Here is a 24,815-nt window from a genome sequence, read left to right as displayed (position 1 = left end):
ACATGGAAAATCTGCTACACAGGATAATTTCAGTTGATTTCATTTTCATGTGGAACACGTGATTTATTTTATAGATTTTTATTTATTTAACTGTTTTTTTAAAGTTTCAAATGATATCAAGTTTCTTTCTTATTATTTTTTAAGAAGCAAGAACAATGAACAAATATTGGAGTAATTTAGGTATTTGAAGTCAATATCTATTGAGATAACTATAAACAAATAATAATAAACTCGGTTTTGCTTCAAAGGAAACTAATCTCCAATAAATAGCCGTTTGCAAAATTTCAATGATGGCTATAAGCTGATAGTGATACTTGTGTATAATAGTTGTGTTTTGACCATTGCATTGTTTTCAAACTATATTTTGAAGAAAAGATGAAGTTTGCCGAACATCTCAGTGCCCACATAACCCCAGAATGGAGGAAGCAATATATAAATTACGAAGTGAGTAAGGCTGAATAATATCATACCTTTGTCATAAAAATATTGAGTCTGGTAATGTATCGAATGGGTTGTCTTATCCTTAAGTCATGTTACTTGTTAGAGTTAGTTCCTCATGTTACATTATTGTACCTTTGCTTAGTTCTATGTCCTATAATATACCTTCAAGAAAAAGATTTGTTCCTAATTTTTATTTTTTTAAAGAATGCTAAATGCTGTTACCAGAATGTAAATGCATTTTCTTAGGAATGTTAATACTCCCTTACAGCTTCTCAGTTTCAAATTTTGGAAAATGTTGAGTTCAAGTATCAAATTGTACATCCTGTGTTTAGTTGCATTTCAATGAAATTTGGACTGGCATTAAAATATTTTATTTTGGTAATGAATGTTGTATTTCAATGGATTTTCATGTTTTGCATATATTTAATTGAACTGTTGAATCATCTTGTATGAAGTCATTGTATAATTTGTTTGGTAATAATGACAATAACAACTTATCAAGAAGTATCAAAAAATTCGCTCTTAGTCAGATAAAAAAGATCTGATTAAATATATGTGTTAGTCGAGTGTACTTATATACTATGCGTTTGATTGTTCAAGGATTGATGGGTAAACTTATCATATTCATGACATTTTGCTCTTATGTAAAACATTATACCATATTTATTAATTTTAATATCAAAATACATAAAGAAAACAAATTGTGTCGTATTGTTGGCTTTGAGAAAAGTTTTTATTACTATTATACTGACATCAGAGAAATTTTGAAAAGTATTCAGATAAATTACTCTCTAGAAGAGTATTTGAAGTAACTTTGAGTATCTAGTAACTTTTCGACAAAACAAGTCAATTACATTTCTGGAGTTATTTTTATGAATTCTTGCTAAGATAGGTATATTTTCTGATAGCTCTGATTAAGATAATGTAACAAAGAGGATTGACAGAAAAAATTATCCAGGAAAGATAGAAAACAGCTTATCACTATAGGCAGAACTGGGCAAATTATCATTAACTGTTTATTGAACAGAAGATTTTAGTTATCTTGTTAGTTAGTAAGATCTAACATGACAGCACTGGTGTATCCAGAGAACTGTTAAGTAAATAAAATAAATTGTGGTGATTCATAAAAATTTACTTGAGATAATAAGGATGTTTCATTTTAGAAAATCTCATTCAGAAATCTATGGTTATTTGCCAAATAAATTATTTTGAATATTTTCAGTTAAAGATTTAGTGTTGAATTATATTTCCTGTGGAGGGACATCCAGTACCCCCGTTAGTTACCCCTCTGCATGACAAAAGGAGAAAATTAGATGAGTTAAATAAGGGATGAGAGCTGAAAGAATCTGTTATTAAATTAAATAAAATATATCCCTCCGAAATATAAAATGCAAAGATTCATCCTATGGAAGAGTGGTGCATTTTGGCGTTTTGTGAAAAATTTTAAGTATTACTGCAATTTTCAGAATTAACGTTTTGAAATGCTCAAAAATCAAAATCTTGAAATTTGATAAGAAAGATAGTTGTGGGAAATAATCGAAAATCTGTCGTGGGACATTAAATCATTGTTCATAAAAAATTAAGCACACAATGCATTAATCCTTGGGAATATTAAAAATTGATGTACAAAATTGAAAAAAATTTTTTTTGAGAGACTTATTGACATAAATTGAAAAGGAATATTAGATTATGACTACAGTTTCGTTTGTTATGAATTTTTGAAAATTCTTTTGGATGAATGAAGAATATGCAGTGTTTTTTAATTCAATCATAAACTCTGTATTTGCTCAAGGAAAAAATTGATTTTCTGAAAATTCAAATAATAACTCTTATTATTCTCAATAACCTCATTACAGAAAATCTAATAAAGCGTAAGTAATTATTACCTATTTATTTTTTCAATTTGACTTATTCTATTAGGGCATATTAACCTTTGTTCGAAATGTAGGTATGTAATTTTGATTATCATAATGGAATTTTTCAAATTTCGGAAGTGTCTGAGATTATCCACTGGAATATATCGATTTTATCGATAAGAAGCCATCAGATTTTTGAAAAATCTAATCGTTAATGGGAATTATTCAAGATAATCAGAAATCAGTCTTGAAATTTGATTATAAAGCATTGCTCTCTCACCTTACTAATAATCGTTATCTTATTTACTCTGTTTATAATGACATATTGTGTTGATTCTTCTCATCATCGCATTCGTTCCATTTGTATTCACCATGCGGAAATAATATGTCGTAAAATACAAGGTTCTTCTCTCGAACTGCGATAAATTTTCGCATCTTGATTCAAAAATTGTTTAGAATACTAATACAGATTCAGGTGTTAATTACCTACAATTATTAGTTCGACACATTGTTTTCTAATATGGAATCGAAGAAAATAATTTTAATTTAATTTCATAGTTTAAGTTTCCATATGTAGGTATATTGAATCGGAAAATTAAATAAAAACAATGAAAAATTGATATTATGGTTTATTATTTCTTTCTATCTCATAGAATTTCCAAATCATGGAAACAAAACGTTTCATAAAATTAAAAAAACGGCCAATTAAAATGACAATGCTTCTCTACTCGTATATCTCTTTCGCTACTATAAAAGCGCAGCACTCAATGGTACGTTCTCGGGTACGTTATTTTCTGTCTTCTAACACAATATCAACCGAAAATTTCTAGTATACCCATGAGTAACGCAAGCCATATTGAAAAAATTATGGTATTTCACTATCCCAACCCGAATATCCATACCAAATTTAATCGAAATTAGACTAGATAAAGATGAAATATGGAAATCGCTATTATTCTACTTGCGAATGCACCATTTATCTGAAAAAGCTGAATGCAACCATCTATATCAGTGGTTACCAACCTTTTTTTTCGTGAACCCCTTTCATAGCATTTTTAATGGTATCGATGGAAGTTTGATTTGAATTTTGGATTATTTTCATCCGAAAATGGTTTGATATGTATAAAAACAGCAAAACGGTGTTGTATTAGATGTTGAATAAGAATGAGTATGATTTCAAAGTTGGAATATGAAGAAAAGAATAGTAAACTTCTAATATAAATTTGCGTGCAACTTTTGAATTTCACAATTTATATATGACAAAATCATTTGAAAGGTTTTACAAATTGCCAAATTCCTTTATTTCCTAAAAAAGTTTTCGTTAGAATGCAGGATCTAGTTTTGTATCAGCAGATTTTGATTTGAAAGGGGAAAGATGCAAAGAAAGGAAAGTATAATAAATGGAAAATTTTTTAATGCAATTAAACTCAAAATTTAGTAGAAAATTAATTAATAAATAATGTTTGAAATGATCTCCACCTTTCCTCATACAAGACGTTATTTCTTCAATTGTTACTTTTCGCCTGAAATTTTATATTATAATCAAATTTGGTCAACGTAAAGAAAATCGACGAAAAATGAAATAAGGTGAGAAATTTTTTGAAAATCACTAGAACTCAATGATCTCGTAAACTGTTGATTATCAGTAAATATGGCTCAAATGATAGTAAATGGATCATACTTACACTTACTCCAAGGTTCACGTGTTATTTGGAAACACTCTGTATATTTAGGTACCCACAACCTTTTCTTTCAGTTGAAGAATTGCATGGAAAAAGGGCTATAAAATTGAACTCGGTAAAGACATTTTTGTTCATTATGCAAATTCCTCTATGTTTATTACTATATGGTCGAAACCAAGGTGTTTATTGATATTCAGCAGGGAATACGCTCTATTAGTGATGATGTCACACACCGCCATTTTTGGTTCTCCTGTCAGTTTCGGATTCCGAACAAACAAATTGTCATTCAAATTAGTACGTTGTCGTTGAAGAAATTGGCTTATTTTGATAAATAAGTTTATTCAAGGAACGATTTTACAATTAATTGATTGACAGAAAGAACGAGATTAATGCCAGTAAATTCGAACTTGAAGTTCAACTAATAAACACGGCTTTATACAAAATCTGGGGAATGGTACAGGATTCAAACTTACTGGTATTAACCTCGTTCTTTCTGTCTATCAATTAATACTGAAATCGTTCCTCAAATACTCTTATTTATAAAAATAAGCCAATTCCTTCAACGACACCGTACTAATTTGAATGACAATTTACTTGTTTGGATTCCGAACACTGACAGCCGACAGGAGAACCAAAAATGCCGGTGTGTGACGTCACACTAATTCACTCCGAAGCGATAAATGACGGGAATTTGCGGTAAAATCTACTGAAGGGTGTTCAAAATGAAACCTCTTATTATAATAAGAGGTTTCATTTTGAATACCCGGATATTTGCACAGCTGGCACTCTTGAAGTTGTCTTCTTTTGACATTTGACAGGTGAAAACTACGCAATTTTTAAACATGGAGAAATAAACGTTTCTACAAGGCATTGAAATTGTTAAAATTTCTGACAAAAATGGTGAAAATGCTGCAGTCACAGTTCGCAAAACTAAAATACTTTTGGGTCGTCGTGAAGCATTTTTTCACGGGCAATAATGAAACTATGGTGAAAAATTTTATCTGATGGGACAAATTAGTGATGTGAAGATTCGAAACGATGTACGTCGCTCAAGAACAATTAAGAATATTGTTGCTGTAGCTAGTAGTGTCGACGAAAATCCAAGTTTTTTTTATGGCCGGAATTAGAAGTTATTAAAATGGACGAGGTTTTTTTTACAAGATGGCGCTACATGCCACACAAGTAACAAAACATTCGCAATATTAAAGGAAACGTTTCCTGGCCATCACCTCGAAGAGGTGATCACAATTGGGCATCGAGATCTTTAAAATTTTTCTTTTGGAGCCACGTGAAAGATAAGGTGTAAGGTATGCCAATGTTCCACAATGGATTCAAGAGCTTAAAGGTGGAATTCGTTATCGATGACAGACAGCCGCAAATGTGAGAATTGGTCATGGAAAATTTCATGAGAATAATATGTTGCCCAAACCGCAAACGTGGCGGCCATTTGGTGATATCGTATTCTATTTTTCATGTCGTACCTTCCTCTTCACAATGGAATAAACATCCATTGATTTGTCTGGTAATATCTATACCTACTTTATTTTCAATATCGAAATGAAACCTTTCCAATTGGAAAACCTTTACTTTGCAAACAAGGATGTAAACAGGTTTGAATTTTCTTGGTTTAAGTTAAGGCAGAAAAAACGAGCTACCAGCAGTGCCGTATCTAGGGCGTGGCAAAGGTGGCACTTGCCACGGGCGCAAGGTCTGCAGGGGCGCCCAAAAATATCAAGAGAAAAAATATTGGAGCAGCAGACATAATAATTCGAAAGAACACAACTCGGTTTTCATGTATACGCCTCGCAACGAGCAATTACATGATTATTACCAATTCGATTGTTCTCACCTCATACTGGGTTTTCCTAAAACGGAGTTACGAAAGATAATATTCCTTGGATATTTAAAAAAAAAAGTTCCATAAACATGAGCCCGCAAACGCTTTGTTTTCGAGATACAGGGTGTTTCTTGTATATTCATACTTTTGAGTGATGCTTATATTTATCATTATTGTGAGTCATAATGTACATATTGGGATTAATAAACCTTATTATTATTATAAGTTTATCAGATCTTTATTAATCTTCGCTACAGAATTTGTTGATAAGTACCATAAGTTATAATTAATTTATTCATCACAGCTTACTAACTGGATTTTTTTAATAATCTGGATTTTCCTAAGGATTACCAGAGAGCTGTACGACAAAACTACAACAAACCAAAAAGTGTTGTACTAGACCAGAGTTTCTTTTCACATTTTTCTATAAAACCAGTACTTCACCAGAAAATAGTTCTGGTAGAAAGAAGCAGGTACCCTTTCGGAAAAAATATAACCTTGTAGATTTGCATACAAAATAAGCATATCACAAACTTCAAATCGGAAGATCTATGCCAATTCAAGTTAAATATCTTGTGAAGGGAAGGTGCTATGAGAAAAAAACTTCAACACCGGTATCTCAAAACCAAAGCGTTTGCAGATTCATGTTATAGGACTTTTTTCTCAAAACGATCTGAGAACTCAGCCATTTTCATTTGTACACATTAGGAACACCGTTTAGATATAATCAATTCAAAACTGATATCTGCACAATGAAATTGCAATTCGAATGAATCACAGTAAATTGTATAACACGGCCCAGACAATTTTCCGATGCGGATTACTCAGTTCAGTACTTTGATAACTACAGTATTGAAATTTTGTGATGAGAATGAAACAAAAAACCGAAAACAACGAGTAAGTGCATACCGATTACGAATGCAAAAATTACAGATGGCAAATAAGCGGCGACACCGACAAAGCGGATAGATAAAGGAAAATAAAAACCTCGGACATAGATGTGCTCGTAGTGTCGTAAAAGTACTCATCTTGAAAAAAAAAAAATGCTCATCTTGAAAGCGATAATAAACTCATAAACCGGAAAAGGGTCCGATATTGTACTCCGTGTCAATTTAAGAGGAAAGTAAAATGATTATTGTTTCTTTTTATAGAAAAATTTTCGTTTTTCGTCTTTGCGAGAATTCTGAAATTTTATATTTTGGAAATATTGGGGGGGTGAGGGATAATTACCACCCATTTCTACGCCCTTGCTGGAAACATTGAAAATATTGCTAACTTTCCCTAGAGTTTGCGTACTAAGCATAAAATAATCACAAAATATATGACTTAAGTTATGAACAAAAAAGTACTATAAGAAAATATAATCGACGAAAAAAAATCTTCGAAAATGAGGGGCGCTGTCTAAGATATTGCCACAGGCGCAATAGTACCTAGATACGGCTTTGGCTACCAGTAATGTCTTTGGAAAACTAACTAGGTGAATGAGAGTTTTTTTTGAGAGAAACAACATGATCTCCATCATTTTTATCGATATAACCAAAAGGGAACTATTTGAAGTTTTACTTCAGGGATTCACGGCTTGACTTGATATTCAAGCTAATTGACTTGACATTTATTTATTTATACGGACAAGCTATTCTACATTATAATAAAAAAAATATAAAAAAAATACTATTCAAAACATCATATCAAAAATAAACATGAATTTCCAAAATTCTAGTTACCAATTTTCATCCATTGACATTGAAAAATTACTACTTGACTTGAATCCCTATTGACCCTATTTTATATTAACTGTTCTACCGCACCTGGTAGGTATATATTTTTTTTGCACTCGCATAATTTCTTTGCAGCACATACCTCAAAATTTATAAGACATTCTTGTTTTGTTAAGATAAAGATTTTGTTGAAAAAAAAAACGAATCAAGAAATGTTGAATTGAAGAAAAACCATAATTATCTCGAAGTGATAACTTCTGTAGGCCATCAAAAAAATAGTGAGATGAAAGTTCAGCTTTATTGGTATTATCCCTATCCAAAGAATATGTTTTTTATTATCCGAAAACTAAAATATATCGTATTTTCTCTTTGCTAGTGTCCATCTTTGACGCGGGCTTAAAATCAACTGAGTCAATTAATCACAAAACTGTCAGAAAGGTTTTTGTAGTACGAAATCTCATCTTTCTAACGCTATCTAGTGGAATCCGATCGGAATTTACAACGCGAGATACAGATGACTAAAGCCATGGGCGCCCGCAGAAATTTTTCTCAGGGGGGGCAAAATGAAAATTATTGAAAAACGATAAGGCGTCCATGATTATCGTAGGCGACATCAGTATTCCGTTTCTTTCTATTTCTGTATTTATATTCATCACCAGCGTCTACTCTGAATTTCAAAAGATCACTAATTGTGGTACAGGGTCGACAAAAATACAATAATTTCTTGTGTGCTCATAAAATAACGCATAACATTCTTTATTAGTTAAATTAACAATATAATCAAAAATACTTATTGTCTAGCGCTAATTGGTTTGAATGTAACACCCTGTAGTTTGTTACATTTTTAGATTAATAAAAATGAGCTGTTTCCAAACAAGTTTGGTACTTGTGATCTAGCAGACAGAATATGAAAGAAATTATTTCTTATTTTTATACATTTTTATTAATCTAAAAATGTAACAAACTACAGGGTCTTATATTCAAATCAATTGCCGTATTTTTGATAATATTGTTAATTTAACTAATGAAGAATGTTACGCGTTACTTTATGAGCACAAAACTATTGTATTTTTGTCCACCCTGTACCAATTGGAATCAACATGTGATACATTTTTGGAATCTGCTCAGCCAGACTAATCAGAAAATTGAAACAAAATGGGGGTGTTCCATTAAAAAAAATGACGGTGACGTCATTACTCGAAAGTAATTCACCCTGTATATTAGATTATTATTTTAAAATACGGTAAATTAAAATAGAAAATCGACATGTTTCAGGATTATTTCTTAAAATGGTCTGTTTAGCTAAAAATGGTATTTGTTCCATACTTAACGGATACGGACACAGTGTATAAGATGAATTTATAAACAAATTGACACGCATGGAGTGCTTTCGGTTCCATGATTTTTCTTCACCCAAGAAGTGCTCAACGCGCCTAAAAAAGTTTTCAATTAAAAAAATACCTCAGCCGATTATGGATTATATCTACAGGGTGTCCCATAAGTGGCACGTCACAGTGACACCGGAGGTAGGTCAGCTAAAGAGGGACCTAACCAGGTTAACATGACCCCAGTAAAAGTTGCATGGTTTTCGAGTTATTACCAAATCCCCATACTGTGGCCACCGCGATCCCCGGATTTGAATCCAATTTTTTTTTTTTATTGGGGATGTTTAAAGGACAAAGTGTATGCAAAACCAATAAGAAGCGAGGAAGAATTGCGTGAACGCGTATTCGACGCAGCCCGGACGATATCGGAAATTAGTTTAAGAAAATTGAATCGTAATTTTATAAAACGGTGTCATTTATGCATTAGAGTCCGAGGGAAACAGTTTGAACATTTACTGTAAGTTAGATTTAAGAATTAAATAAATAATCGAAAGTTAAGTCTGTTTTTAATTAATTTACCTTTTTTTCAATAATATTCCTTTTTCGCTTCCCCTAATCCATCTTTTTCCCTATTGTGACTTTAACAAATAATAACAAAGCCCGGTATCAAATGTAATGTCATAGCAAGCGGCAAAATTACCTGATAGCGGGGTTCCTAGTTTCAACTTAGTTAAGTAGGGCATCGGTAAAATGATGAAAATACCTAGTTTTATGGGCATAAGATTCGTGTATTGTACCATTTCTAAATCTGTCTAAAATGCCCAATTTTTTGATGTTACTTGCTCGTTTTGTTTCAAGGATTTTTTTTTCACAGCAGGTGTCCAAAGTCGAAGTTCTCGTTTTGCTAGCAATTGAAATCAAGATTTATCCATTAATTTACGGAAATCCACATAACTTTTTGACAGAATCATACTCATGTCATCTTAAATAACTATTTAAGATTCCATTACAACAACAAAAATAAGCTTCGAGAGCTTTCCAGCAGAATTCTGACCCTGACAATGTTAAAAAAGGTGAAAATTCACTAAAAAACGTAATTTGGTAATAACTCGAAAACCATGCAACTTTTACTGGGGTCATGTTAAGCTGGTTAGGTCCCTCTTTAGCTGACCTACCTCCGGTGTCACTGTGACGTGCCACTTATGGGACACCCTGTATGTATAGTATGTAATTCCATTGAAAACCGGAAAATAGTTGTGAATCTATTACTTTCCTTTTTTCCTCGCCTTTGGGTTGAGAAAGTAATATTGAGGGTGTTGTCCTGAAAAATGAGGCGATCAAAATCTCAGGGGGAGCCATGCCCCCATAAAAGAACACCCTGTAAATATTTAAAATGAAACTCGAATGTTCTTATCGAACTGCAGGAGATTATCTCAAACCAAGGGCGCAATAGGCGCTTGAATAAACGAGCATTCAAATGCTCAAAGTTAATGCTTTTCTAGAATGTTTCAATAAGATAACTCGTTCTGTAATTGTCCCGAAAATTTCAAATTGAAGAGCGCTAAAAAGTGTCATTTATTTTTCTTCAGAATCCATCCTATCATCCCAGCTAGAGTATTTTATCTTTGAATTTTTTAAAGGTTGAAAATCATGATAAGCGTTTAGTGTTCTATATTACATTTTTTTTTAATGTTTGTATTAAGCACTTGTATAGTTTTACTCCTTTTATTTTGCAGGAAATGAAAGCCCTATTATATGTGACTGTCGAAAACGCGCCATCTCAAGAAAGCGTAGAACCAGAAAACATAACAAGACACTTCGCTAACTTCGACGAATATTTCTTTCTCTACTGTGATAAAGAGCTGAAAAAAATTAACACCTTTTATTCGGAAAAACTGGCTGAAGCGACCAGAAAATTTGCTACACTGCAAGCTGAATTGAAAACGGCTACCTCTGATATTCTTCAAAGAAGAAGAAGGGAATCTACAGTGAAGAAACCTCTATCTACAAGAAAACTCCAAGAACTAAAATTGGCTTTCAGCGAATACTATCTTAGTTTGATTCTTTTACAGAATTATCAAACGCTCAACCATACGGGTTTCAGAAAAATTCTGAAAAAACACGATAAGGTGAGTAATTACAGTAACAGTAACACTTTGTATCCATAAATTGGACAAATATACTGCCACAAGAGTTAGGGATATCGTATTCAATCGTTTTGAAAAGTATGTAATCTTCGAGAAAATCGCTGTAAAATCATTTAAAACTCGATAACAACTTGAATCGATCCAATAAAAATCAGTATGAGACATTTCGTCAATCTGGTCGCCTTTTTTCTGATGTTTGGTTCTTTGCATATGCTTCATGAATGTTCTTATTTTGAAATGGAGTCAGTCTATCAACGGCTTCGATTTGAAACGAGTTCTCTGGAAATGCCAAGACGTAAATTAACAAACGCTGAGGCTAATAGGGCTATCGGAATGCTACAGGGTGGCCTAACTCAGGTTGTTGTAGCGGAAAGGCTCCAAGTCAGCCAAAGTGTGATATCTCAACTTTGGAATAGGTTCAGGGAGACAGGTTCCGTGTTGAAAAGACCACGGCTTGGTGGTCAACGAAAAACAACACATGCTTGAATACTCTTCAAAATGCAGATGGGATTCAAGTTTCCATCGAAACCATCAGACGACGTTTGAGAGAGATGAATCTAGGTTCTAGACGTCCTTTAAGGGGAATTCCATTAACACGTGACCATAAGCGTCAAAGACTGGAATGGGAAAGGCAACATCATTGGCGTAGTGTTCTTTTCACTGATGAATCCAGTATGGACGATTTTCAGATTCTCGATGAATAAGGGTGAGGACAAGCCCACGCATACCCCGTAATCGTCGCTATGTCCAAGAAGTCCATCCATTCCGAGGGGGTAGTGTTATGGTATGGGCCGGGATATGTTTCAACGGGCGCACAACTCTACACCTTTGGAATGGAATATGACCGCCTTACACTATAGGGAGCATATCATTGACAATATTGTGCCAAATTTTCACGCTGATATTTTCAATTTCTAGACGATACCAGTTGCTGTTGAGAATGCGCGCGAGGAGCTTGGTATTCCACATTTACCAATACCTCCGCACTCACCAGATTTGAATTACATAGAACATGCATGGGATATGCTCCAAAGAAGATTAGATAATCATCAACTCACCCCAGAATCCTTAAATGATCTGAGAGAGCTTCTGCCCCGTTTATGGAACCAAATTCCTCAAGAAATGTTCAACAACCTCGTGTGTAGTAAGCAAAGAAGATGTCTATCTGTTATTGATGCCCGTGGAGGCCATCCATTGTATTGATAGTCTTAAAATGCTTGAATTCTCTGACAATAAAATTTCGTTATTTTAATCGATTTTTCTGAACCACCCTGTATACGCTGCAGACCTACAGGCTAAAAATTAATTTTATTTCCTGCAACTTGAAATCATATTAATATGAATTTTCATCACAAAAATCTCATTTAACTATATTTTTTGCAATTTAAGTCGATATCCCTAACTCATGTGGAGCAGTTTATAATATTAATGCTAATATCAGAGTGAAATATGTTAATGAAGAACATAGCGGATGAGTCATCTAGCGTTTGCAGTGGTTATTTCGATCACTCTCGTTATTCGTATTATTACAGAAAGTTAGTTTAATATTTAACATTAACGGAATGGGTAAAATTGAGTTGATCTGATGGGGTATTGTAGCCGATTAAAAATGCAAATTTTAAATGACCTACTATGTAGTTAATTATACAGGCTGGTCCAAAAGATACAATCTGAATTCCTCATACCCATGGGTATTCGAAAATAACCAATTTTTTGTAGTTTTCAACTTCAATTCAGAAATAAAAAAAAAATTTCCGAAGATTCTGATTTATTTAAAAACTTGACATAAAGATATGTCTTCGAAGGTGGTAAGGTCTCTATTTGGACCACCCTCTGTATATTTCAACTGACTTGGTTTAAAAATGTATCAACTTATCAGTTCTATCGAATTAACACTAGGTCAAAAATGCTGTTTGCTACCCTAACCAATGGCATTACTTACCATAATATGGTAAGTAATGATAAGAGTAGCAAACGGCATTTTCGACTTTGAGTTAAGATATATTCTACATATTATCTAGACTATATAGCTTTTCTTGCAGAGTTTTTAAGTCAGTTCAAACTGAAATTAGGTATCATATTGGCTAAAAATTATTACTACCGATTTTCTTCAATGTGATTTATTCTGGTTGGTTTTTAAAATCATACATTTCTTTTCTTAAAGCTTTTTAGCAATGATTTGGGTTTGAAATGGCGAGAAGAACACGTTGAAACTTCTCATATCTGTACAAACAAAGATATCGATAAACTGATTGTCGATACAGAGGCTACCGTAACTAATGAGCTCGAAGGTGGCGACAGACAAAAGGCTATGAAACGTCTTAGGGTGCCACCTCTTGGGGAGCAGCAGTCACCGTGGACAACATTCAAAGTTGGACTTTTTTCTGGGTCATTCATCGTTCTTTTGATAGCTGTAGTTCTTGCAGGTAATTCAATTCAAAATATTTTGATGGAGCGTCTAGCTTTCACTTTACATTTTAGGGCTAAGAATGAGTTTCATAATCGAAAGTTACAAATGAAACGTGTTCCATAAATTAATTTCAAGGTTAAAACAATGATGAAGTGTTCATAATAATTTCCGGATAGTAGCCCTTTATACAGGGTGTCCCGTAAAGACCACGTCAAACCGAGGGAGAATGTAGATCGAAGGATAACCCACCTGCTATGACAAAACTCCCATTATAAAAGTCTTACCGTTTTCTGGATATTTTGTTTTTTTGTGAAAATAATGAATTTTTGCCCCTTTCAATAGTTTTGTCCTTACGGTTGGTACAATTTCACATCTTTTTGGTTAATTTTTTCAGTAAAATATTGCTGAAGAATGATTTTAACGTTTACATTAAAAACATCCTCCGAACATTTTAAAGGGGGGCTATGAGAAATATTTCTATTGGAAATTTTGGTAGTGGATTATTTTGTTCATGAAGTTTAGCCCATCGAAGTGGAAAAAAATTTACCGAGCTACTGTTGCACATTACACCAATAACTTGTCTATTTTATAGTGATTTCAAAAAGGTATCACACAAGTAATTTGTTACTCAAAGAAAAAAGATATGGCTGTTTTTATCCAAATGGGTACGTTTCTGACAAAATCAAGTTTGTCAATTCTGTTAAGAAATCTTCGATGTTGCATTACTTAGTGAACAATGGCAATTGTTGACGTGCGAAAATATTACCCGCATAATTATTCACCTCGACGAAATTCAATTAATCAAAAAGATGTAAAATTGTACCAACCGTGAGGACAAAACTATTGAAAGGGGCAAAAATTCATTATTCTCAAAAAAAAAAAATATCTCGAAAATGGTAAGACTTTTATAATGGGAATTTTGTCATAGCAGGTGGGTTATCCTTTGATCTACATTCTTCCTCGGTTTGACGTGGTCTTTACGGGACACCCAGTATATTGTTTAATATTTCTATTCGAAACGAGTAATAGTTTCTCCTTCCATGAAGAAACTAACAAAATTAGTTATCAAAATAGTATATTCTAAAACAAGTTGCAGAATGGGCTCCTATTCCAACACGAATGCGAAATTCGAAAACGAGCGACGAAGGAGCGAGTTTTGGAACGCATGAGTGTTGGAATTGCCTTCTGCAACGAGTATTAGACGATATTTTCTCTATTTCAGTCAAGTTTTGTGAAATATTGTCGAAATTCAATGAAAAATTCAGATCATATATCCTAATGACATTTGTATTGTATCTTGGCAGTTGGTGTGACTGTTACGAAAATTGACAGATTACGGAATTTCAATTTGAATCGTATGTTTCGAATTTTGGAAAAAATTATAATTACGCATTGAATTCGTGAATTATGTCTATTGAAATCGATTTAACACCAATAAAATTAAGAGAAATTGCGAATAATATCGCAAATCATTTCACTAAATCCAAATTATATTATATTGACAATAATTGACGTATGTTGAATTTTGATAGGATTGGAAGTCTGACGTCTGTGTAGACAACCACAAAACGAAAAATATAACTGAAAACAATGCTGTAATGACCTCATTACAGCACTGTTTTTAGAACTGTAATGAACTCATTACGATACTGAAATAGAGAATAGTATATTCTAAAACAAGTTGCAGAATGGGCTTCTATTCTAACACGAATGCGAAATTCGAACGCATGAGTGTTGGAATTGCCTTCTACAACGAGTATTATACGATATTTTCTCTATTTCAGTGAAGTTTTGTGAATTATTGACGAAATTCAATGAAAAATTCAGATTATATATCCTAGTGACTTTTATATTGTATCATGGCAGTTGGTGTGACTGTTACGAACATTGACAGATTACGGAATTTGGATATGAATCGTACGTTTTGAATTTTGAGATAATTTACAATTACGAATTAAATGGGTTAGTTATATCTGACGAAATCGATTTAACACCACCAGAATTTAGAGAAATTGCGAATAATGTTGCAAATCATTTCACTACATCCGAATTATATTATATTGACCTCAGAGGAAAGAATTCCTCTGAGATATTGACAATTATTGACGTTTGTTGAAATTTGACAGGAATGGAAGTCAATATAGACAACCACAAACCGAAAAATATAACCGAAAACGATGCTGTAATATGAGTTCATTACAGCACTGTTTTTAGAACTGTAATGAACTTATTATGATACTGAAATAGAGAAAAGATATTTCAAGTACTACACTCTCCTGCCGATAAAAATACATGAGTTGGTATTGTCTTACAGTAAATATATAATAATAATATATAGGAATAATTTTATATAGCAAGTTCCCCAAAAAAATAATAAATAATGGGATAACTGCTTAAAAATAAATAAAAGTTTAATGATGTGTTGCAGATCCACTTGCTTCTAACATCTATACTTACAATTCCAATGTAATGCAATGAGAAATCGTTGATATACATTTTTTTTTCAGCTACATTTCATACTGGAATTGGTGATAACCTGAAAATAGCATTCCGACTTTACAGAGGACCACTCTTGTTTATAGAATTCTTATTTTTAATTGGCATAAATATTTATGGATGGAGATCATCTGGAGTGAACCATGTACTTATATTCGAGTTAGATCCTAGAAATCACTTATCTGAGCAACATCTGATGGAGTTGGCTTCCATTCTAGGGGTTATTTGGGCATTAAGCGTTCTCAGTTTTTTATTTAGTGCAAGCCTTAGCATGCCTCCGTTTGTTAATCCTTTGGCCCTGACATTAATAATGATATTGTTTTTAATAAACCCCTTCAGAGTATTCAGGCATGAAGCCAGATTCTGGCTGTTGAGAATAACGGTGAGTTTAATAAGTTATTCGAGATATGAAGGGTGTATCACATAAGAGCTCCAAATTATTTTGACATAAGTAGTTTTGACAGGACGGCTTCACTTGCCGTACCGCTTTCGAAACATTGATGATTTTGCACTAGTACTTTTTTGATCGTATTTTCTAATTTGCTAAAAAATTGCTCACCACGTTCTTGAGATATTAAATCATAGAAATAGCTCCATATACAGGGTAGGCCACGATCGGTGGTAACCTGGAGAACGGAAGGTACGATTTTATTGACATATGGTTTCTCAAGTAGGAACCACTGCTCTATCGAAAATATTTTCAGTATTTACGTATAATAACGTGTTTTTTTTTGAGGTATATAACTTTAAGTTGGCATTACTGTTCAAGATGGCGACCGATTTAACAGTTGTCATGTGATTTATTCTCAGTTTGGTTTGGCAATTCATCATGAATAGACTCACGCTTAAACAACGCTTGCAAATAGTACAATTTTTTTTTCAAAAATAATGGTTCTGTGCGGAATTCGTATCGTGCACTACGTCCATTTTATTTTGTTTAGCGATAAAGCGCACTTCTGGTTGAATGGCTACGTCAACAAACAAAACTGCCGCATTTGGAGTGAAGCTAATGCTCAATTGTATGTCGAAACATCGTTACATCCAGAAAAACTGACTGTTTGGTGCGCTTTATGGGCTGGTGGAATCATTGGTCCGTACTTCTTCAAAAACGATGATGGCCAGAACGTTACAGTCAATGGTGATCGGTATAGAGCCATGATTACTAACTTTTTCATTCCTGAATTGAACAACCATGATGTCCAGAGCTGTGGTTCCAAAAAGACGGCGCAACATGTCACACAGCTCGTGCCACAATCGATGTATTGAAAGAAACGTTTGGTGACCGCCTAATTTCACGTTTTGGACCTGTGAATTGGCCTCCAAGATCTTGTGATTTAACATCGCTAGACTACTTTCTGTGGGGCTATGTAAAGTCATTGGTCTATGCGGATAAGCCACAAACCCTTGACCATTTGGAAGACAACATTCGCCTTGTAATTGCCGATATACGGCCACAAATGTTGGAAAAAGTCATCGAAAATTGGACGTCCACATTGGACTACATCTGAGCCATCCGTGGCGGTCATATGCCAGAAATCATATTTAAAATGTAATGCCACAAGATTATCTTGCGGATAAATAAAATTCATGTCAATCGAATAATCCATCGTTGTTTTATTGCAATTTAAAGTTCTATAGCTCTTAAAAAAACACCCTTTAAATTATTTTAAAATTTCACGTCTCGTTGAGCATGTGATTTTGAACAACCCTGTATGATTAGGGACTTATGTCCCTAATCATACAGGGTTGTTCAAAATCACATGCTCAACGAGACGTGAAATGATAAAAGTGCGTCTTTTCAAATGGAATGACCTGCATATCATAAGATATATTGTAAGAAAATTAAATTTCCTTTCAGACGATATATCATGTTACTGTACCTAAATTATGGTTTCCTAATTAAAAGCAAGTTTTCATCCCAATTATAATTTATAACCCATTTTATATTATAATGGTGTGCAATAGAAAACCTTATTTTATTGAATCTTTTATTATTGTGCTTTTAGAGATACACCCTTTGAAAAGATAAAGTCAAGTTACAAATCAAAAGGTCAATTTCGAAATTCTGCAATATTACAAGGAAGCTCATGGTTAGGTTATGAGAGAACCTGAACTTCTTTTTTTTTTAGGGAAGAGTTATTGGTGCTCCTTTTTTTTCTGTAAATTTTGCTGATTTCTGGCTGGCGGATCAAATGAATAGTTTCGTTAACGCATTGCTAGATTTACAATTCCTCACCTGCTTTTATTATACTAATGGAAACTGGTTAGAAGAAGCTGGAGGTAAGATTCAATATTAATTATGCTATTCTTTTTTGATAACACATTTACAGTTTCAGATACTTCAGGGTGTATGGAGAAAAATTTTTTCGTCCGTCCCATAATAAACTGCCTGCCTGCATGGTTCAGATTCGCACAGTGCCTTAGACGTTATTACGACTCTAAAGAGGCGTTTCCACATTTGGTTAATGCGGGAAAATATGCCACTACGTTTTTTGTTGTGTTGTTTTCTACTATGAAGTCGATGTATGCTAGTAAGTATCAATTTGATTTAAGGACAAAAGATGCATGTGGTCGCAGCTTCCTGAAAGCTTACCGTATCGATTCTGATTCAATAATAATGAAAACCGTAGAGCGGTGTGACTTTGCACCACTTTTTATAGTTTTCTTGGTGTAACATTTTCGTTTTTTCGTGAAATAAGTCCTGTGCAAAGTATGTTTAATTTGAACATTTGAGTTTTCGACTGCTGTGGTTAGAATCAAATGAAAAGGTGCACAAATTTTCTTTTATTTTTAAAAATTTGGCAAAGTGACCCGCCAATCGGTGCGAGTTTGCATTGAAAATGCGTTTTTTGGCAATTTAATGAAGTGCTGGCGGTATATGTTAGTGCACTAATGCCTCCGGGTTCGCCCATATATCTTTTGTTAATTTCATTCCAAAGTGTTCTTCTGGGAATGTTGTACACTTCGGAAGTTGTTGAAATATTTTCATTTCGAACTGCATTGATTGCTCGGATTAGTGTTTTTTTCGTATAATTACTATACTTCCTTGCATCCAACTTCTTTTTTGTATCGACGACCCATAATTGTGCCTCAAAATAAAACAGGTGAAACAAATTTGGTATGTGGCAACAGGACCGCCAGCAGACATTTTGGCGCCCCGGCAAAATGAAGTTTCGCTGCCCTGATTCGCCTAATTCACCTGAATTTTCTTTGAAGGAGCCTCTGTTATTCCTCTTCGGCATCTCTTCAATTTCATATAAATCGTTATTTTAACTTGAAATCATCATGCATTTGATTACCTATTTGTACTTTCATAACTATAGATGAGAGCGCCTATTCGATTTCAAAAAAATTAGCTCTTGGTAAAGCATAAAACATAAAAAGTATGTCTTGTTTTATTGACTGACTGCGCCCCTAAATTTTGGCGCCCCGGCAAAATGTCCGGTTTGCCGGTCCTGGCGGTGGCCCTGTGTGGCAATGTCTCCCGCCAAAGGGCCACAATAGTAAAATTTCCCGAAATGTCGAAATCCTTTCAACTAAATGTTTTCAGTTTTTTTAACGTGACGTTAAATTAATGTAGAGTAAGCTGCCAAATATATTTCGATGTACCTTTCGTCATATTTTCTGCACAACTCCTAGTATTTCGCATATATACCCACGTTAAAAAATTACCCGCTCACTTAACATACCGTAGCACACCATTCAAAGTACGCCAGACAACTGCGACGGTTGCAACATGTGGGTATATAGTTTGGTCAAAGGTTCCGATTCGTGATTTCTGTAAGATGTGAAACTTAAAATATTAGTCAGTTCGGCAAAGTCACCTCCGTTGGCAAAGTCACACCGCTCTACCGTACCAATTTTGTTTCCAGAGTTTTTATTCATGACTATTATTTTTTTCAGGTGAGTACGTCAATGAATCACCAAATCCTTTCCTCATTGCCTGGTTTATAGCGCAAATGATTAGTTCGACATATGCTTATATGTGGGACATACGAATGGATTGGGGTTTGCTCTCCACAATGTCGAAAGGGGACAATCCGTTCCTTCGCGAAGAAATCGTATATTCTTCTGTGGTAAGTTGTAATCATATAAATTATTATTATTATTATTATTATTACAAAATGGATAAGAGAGGAGGCATACAAGCCTATAACTCTCAGGAAAAAAATACAGAAAAGTTTACATAACACCAATACCCTAAAATAAAGAAAATGCTAAAACGACATTAAAGTGCATCCAACAGATTTTTAAAAGTATTCACACTTGGGGCGTCCGCTATCCAGCCTGGTAGTGAATTCCACCTATCAAACACCCTGTTGCAGAGGAAATGTTTCCTTTGAGATGTCCGATAGTTTTCGTGGTACAATTTCAGCTGGTGGCCACGAAGATTGTTAGTATTGAGGGCAAACAAGTTGCTCAGATCACAACCGAACAGACCGTGTAACGCTCTATAGGTCACTATCAAATCGCCACGTCCACGGCGCTCACGGAAAGAACGAAGACCGAACAGGCGCAATCTTTCGTTATAGCTCGGGCGAATCGCACCATACGGCACACGCGTTGCATACCGCTGAACCTTCTCGAGCCTCTCCCGATCACCCGCGAGTGCCGCCGCCCAAACAGGACCGGCGAACTCCATGATGGGCCGCACGTAAGTGGTATACAGGGTCTTAGCTGTACTCACAGAACTCCTGGGGGAGGTCCTTTTTATTAGATACACCATTCTCTTCGCCTTTGACACAACACCATCGACATGAGTTGACCAAGATAAATCAGATGACATGATCACTCCTAAATCGCCATGTTGTTCGGCAGCTTGAAGTGGAACACCATCAATGTTGTACTGTCTCCTCGGATTATTCCTGCCCAAATGTAAAACCCTGCACTTCTGAATATTTAGGGGAAGAAGCCATTCCTGACACCACTCAGAGATACGATTCAGATCATTCTGGATTGTAGAGGAGAAAGCATTGGCAAACAATTTAAAGTCATCTACATAAGCTGAACACTCAGAGGATACCAGTTGTGGAAGATCAGCCAAATAAATCAGAAATAGCAGTGGGCCGAGCACAGAACTCTGTGGTACGCCACTAGTTACAGTCCTGCTACTAGAAGAGGATGCACCGACTCTGACCGTGAACTCTCGATCACTCAAAAATGACTCGACCTATTTGAGTAATTTCCCTCTGATGCCAAAATGGCTTAGTTTGAGAAGGAGTCTTTTCAGAGGAACGCGATCGAATGCTCTTGAAAAGTCTAAATAGACCACATCCACTGGTGAGTTCGAATCAAGGGACTTTGTCCATGAATTCAGGGACTGAAGCAGACACGTTATCACAAAGCGGCCGGGTACAAAACCGTGCTGACAGTCTGGAATTATCTTGTTCGAAACCAAGAAGGATGATATTGTTGTGTTATCTGTGGGATCAAATTTTCACATCGAAGACTGAAATCTCTGGAAACGATACTAGTAAGAAATATGATATAGCTATTCATTTTGACAGTCAGGCTGCAATCGAAGCATCGAACTCACATATCATCCATTCTAAGTTGATTATAGACAAGAATAACAATGTCTATTTAGTTGGGGTTCCCGCTCATTTGGGAATTGAAGGAAATGATGAGGTCAACACACTTGCCAGATAAAGAGCACAAACTCCTTTCATCGGCGCAAAACCTATCGGTCGTATAGTTAAATGTACCTATAAGAGCGGGATTGGATAATTACAAAAAGTTTTTTCGAAACTATGATACTGCGAGATCTAAAAAGTCTCTGAATCTTAGCAAGAATATGCTTCATCTCCTTACTGGTTTCTTTATCAGGGCATTGCCGCCTCAGGAAGCATCTCATGAGAATTGAATTCAATTGAGAGTTTTTCTCCATTGAGTTCAACCTAAAATAATAACACTAAAATAACACTACTTATAACACAAATAGTTCTGAAACCACGACGGGGACTGGACATGAAGTATTTGGGGTTGAAACCAAATGATTACTATCATTAGGCCGCTGTCCTTCAGGCAGATATATCTGAAATCGAAAGATATGTGGAAATGAACCTTGTAAAAGTTATCAGAAATGTGAAATAGCGATACATTCTGACAGGTTGCAATCAAAGCATTGAGCTCTCATATCATTGATTCTAAGATGGCATTAGCCGAAGAAAGCCCAACGAATTAGGCAAGAATAAAAAGGTCCTGTAGAAGGAATATAAGATGACAACACACTTGTCAGAAAAGGAGCACTTACTCCTTTCATTGGCCTATAACCTGTTTGTGGTATAGGTAAATTTACCTACATGAAAGAGGTTAAAGATAAGAAAGAAACCCAAAGAGAAACACTCTGAGAGAATCTGCCTGAATCAATCCAAAACATTTCTTAGAAACTTTGATGCTGCGAGATCCAAGTCGTATCTCTTCTCTGGATTCCTCACATGGCAGGTAGGAAACACCTGATGAGAATGTGTCTAGCAGAAAATGACTGAGTGCAGATTCTGTGGGGAGAAGAAAGAAACTACAGATCACCTGGGGACGGAATGCCTCGCCATCGCTAGCCAACGCAAAAATGTTTTTTTTCGAGGTATATAACTTTAAGTTGGCATTACTCTTCAAGATGGCGACCGATTTAACAGATGTCAAGTGACTTATTCTCAGTTTGGTTTGGCAATTCATCATGAATAGACTCACGCCTAAATAACGCTTACAAATAGTGCAATTTTATTTCGAAAATAATGGTTCTGTGCGGAATACGTATCGCGCACTACGTCCATTAGCGATGAAGCGCACTTCTGGTTGAATGGCTACGTCAACAAACAAAACTGCCGCATTTGGAGTGAAGCTAATCCTCAAGTATATGTCGAAACACCGTTACATCCAGAAAAACTGACTGATTGGTGCGCTTTATGGGCTGGTGGAATCATTGGTCCGTACTTCTTCAAAAACGATGATGGCCAGAACGTTACAGTCAATGGTGATCGGTATAGAGCCATGATTACTAACTTTTTCATTCCTGAATTGAGCAACCATGATGTCCAGGAGCTGTGGTTCCAACAAGACGACGCAACATCTCACACAGTTCGTGCCACAATCGATTTATTGAAAGACACGTTTGGTGACCACCTAATTTTACGTTTTGGACCTGTGAATTGGCCTCCAAGATCTTGTGATTTAACACCGCTAGACTACTTTCTGTGGGGCTATATAAAGTCATTGGTCTATGCGGATGAGCCACAAACTCTTGACCATTTGGAAGACAACATTCGCCGTGTTATTGCCGATATACGGCCACAAATGTTGGAAAAAGTCATAGAAAATTGGACTACATCCGAGCCAGCCGTGGGGGCCATATGCCAGCAACCATATTTAAAATGTAATGCCACTAGATTATCTTGCGGATAAATAAAATTCATGTCAATCGAATAATCCATTGTTGTTTTATTGCAATTTAAAGTTCTATAGCTCTAAAAAAAAACACCCTTCAGAAGTGAGGAAGTAACCTTCTTGAAACCATCCCAGATACTGGAGTTCATTAGAACTCTGGAACTGAAGAGCGAGCTGTAGACTACGGCGACTAATGGCGAGAACAGCTCTGCTGTGATAAGGGACGCAATAGACGCACGGCACTGGAATTCTACAATTTCAGATTAGTCGAAGCTCCAATACAACCGCTTTTAACCGGAAAAATTTCAGAAGGTGGTTATATTGACGAATAGATTCGATTTTTCAAGAAAAAATATGTTTATTGGTAATGCCCGTGTCTTATTGGTTGAAGTATTATTATTCTGGTGTAGCTATCACCATAAAATTTTGTATGAAGCTGAATACTAGATTTTTGAGAATAAAACAATTCAAATAATGACTTTTCAGTGTATTATAAAATTTTTTTTTTTTCAGCACTTCTACTATTTCGCCATAGTGGAGGACTTCCTCCTTCGATTCTTGTGGATGCCTGCATTTTTTCTAACTGATGCTAAAATAATAAGCTCCGATTTGATGACGTCAATAACCGCTCCTCTGGAAGTTTTCAGAAGGTTCATCTGGAATTTTTTCCGTTTGGAAAACGAACACTTAAACAATTGCGGTAAATTTAGGGCAGTCAGAGACATCTCTGTAGCGCCTATCGAATCTTCCGACCAAGTATTGATCTTACGAATGATGGACGATCCGAATGGCGTGCAGAACAGAGGAAAGGGAAAGGGCAATAAGCAAATGAAGAAGGAAGACAAGAGGCCCTTGTTGTCTGATGAAAATATTCTCAAGACCGTGACCATTACGCAGGCATAAAATGATGTATAATTTGTTAGATTATATACTTAAAACCTTACCAGTGTCATTTTTATGGACAAAGAATCAAATTCAACCATTTTTTCAAAGGTGCGAATCATTTTTGGCTCAATAGACATGAACGAAGACTTTAGAGATTGTCAACAGTTATATAATCCTATATAGCCTGACCAGTGACCATTTAATCTATAAAATTATAGCCATGGATTGTGCTCAGTAGATGGTCACGGTATTTGAAATCTTTTTATCGAAATGGAATTGCACTCTTCGTTTTATGATATTTCTTGAGATTTATATTTATTACTATACAAATGATTATGTGATAAATATATCATGATTTTACCTAATTTTTGTATTTCTGAAGTAAATATCGGCATAATAAGTGTAGCAATCCGGCAAGTGACACTTATGACCGAGGCATGAGTGCTGAAAGAAAGAACAAGGCAAGTTGTATAACACAATGGTTTATTATTTCATCTTTTCTCTCTTCATAAAACAAAAGGGTAATTCAGAAAATATAGAAAAAAAGATCAAGAAATATGAGTTTGAACAAGATGGTGTGCCTGTCGGTCACAACATGTTAGGCGACTGCTTCTTTTAGTCTTGATGTAAAGTTT

The 24,815-nt window shown here is 34.9% G+C and overlaps 1 protein-coding gene across 2 annotated transcripts; it reads left to right on the top strand.

Moving 5' to 3' along the window:
• The first annotated feature begins 30 nt into the window (after positions 1-30).
• On the top strand, positions 31-24,545 carry LOC123672179 (xenotropic and polytropic retrovirus receptor 1-like). Of its 2 annotated transcripts, none has more exons than XM_045606182.1 (8): positions 31-444; positions 10,596-10,988; positions 13,171-13,432; positions 15,924-16,294; positions 18,042-18,192; positions 18,243-18,443; positions 19,816-19,988; positions 23,809-24,545. In XM_045606182.1, the coding sequence occupies exons 1-8, from the start codon at positions 376-378 to the stop codon at positions 24,196-24,198; spliced, it is 2,010 nt and encodes a 669-aa protein (XP_045462138.1). In that variant the 5' UTR covers positions 31-375; the 3' UTR covers positions 24,199-24,545. The 2 variants fall into 2 exon arrangements, with proteins under 2 accessions (XP_045462138.1, XP_045462139.1); XM_045606183.1 differs by having other exon boundaries at positions 48-444; positions 18,249-18,443.
• The last annotated feature ends 270 nt before the right edge of the window (positions 24,546-24,815 follow it).

Source organism: Harmonia axyridis, chromosome 2 (genome assembly GCF_914767665.1).
Source record: "Harmonia axyridis chromosome 2, icHarAxyr1.1, whole genome shotgun sequence".
NCBI classification, from domain to species: domain Eukaryota; kingdom Metazoa; phylum Arthropoda; class Insecta; order Coleoptera; family Coccinellidae; genus Harmonia; species Harmonia axyridis.
Note: the sequence above shows the minus strand (reverse complement) of the source record. Positions and strands in the feature narration are given on the sequence as shown.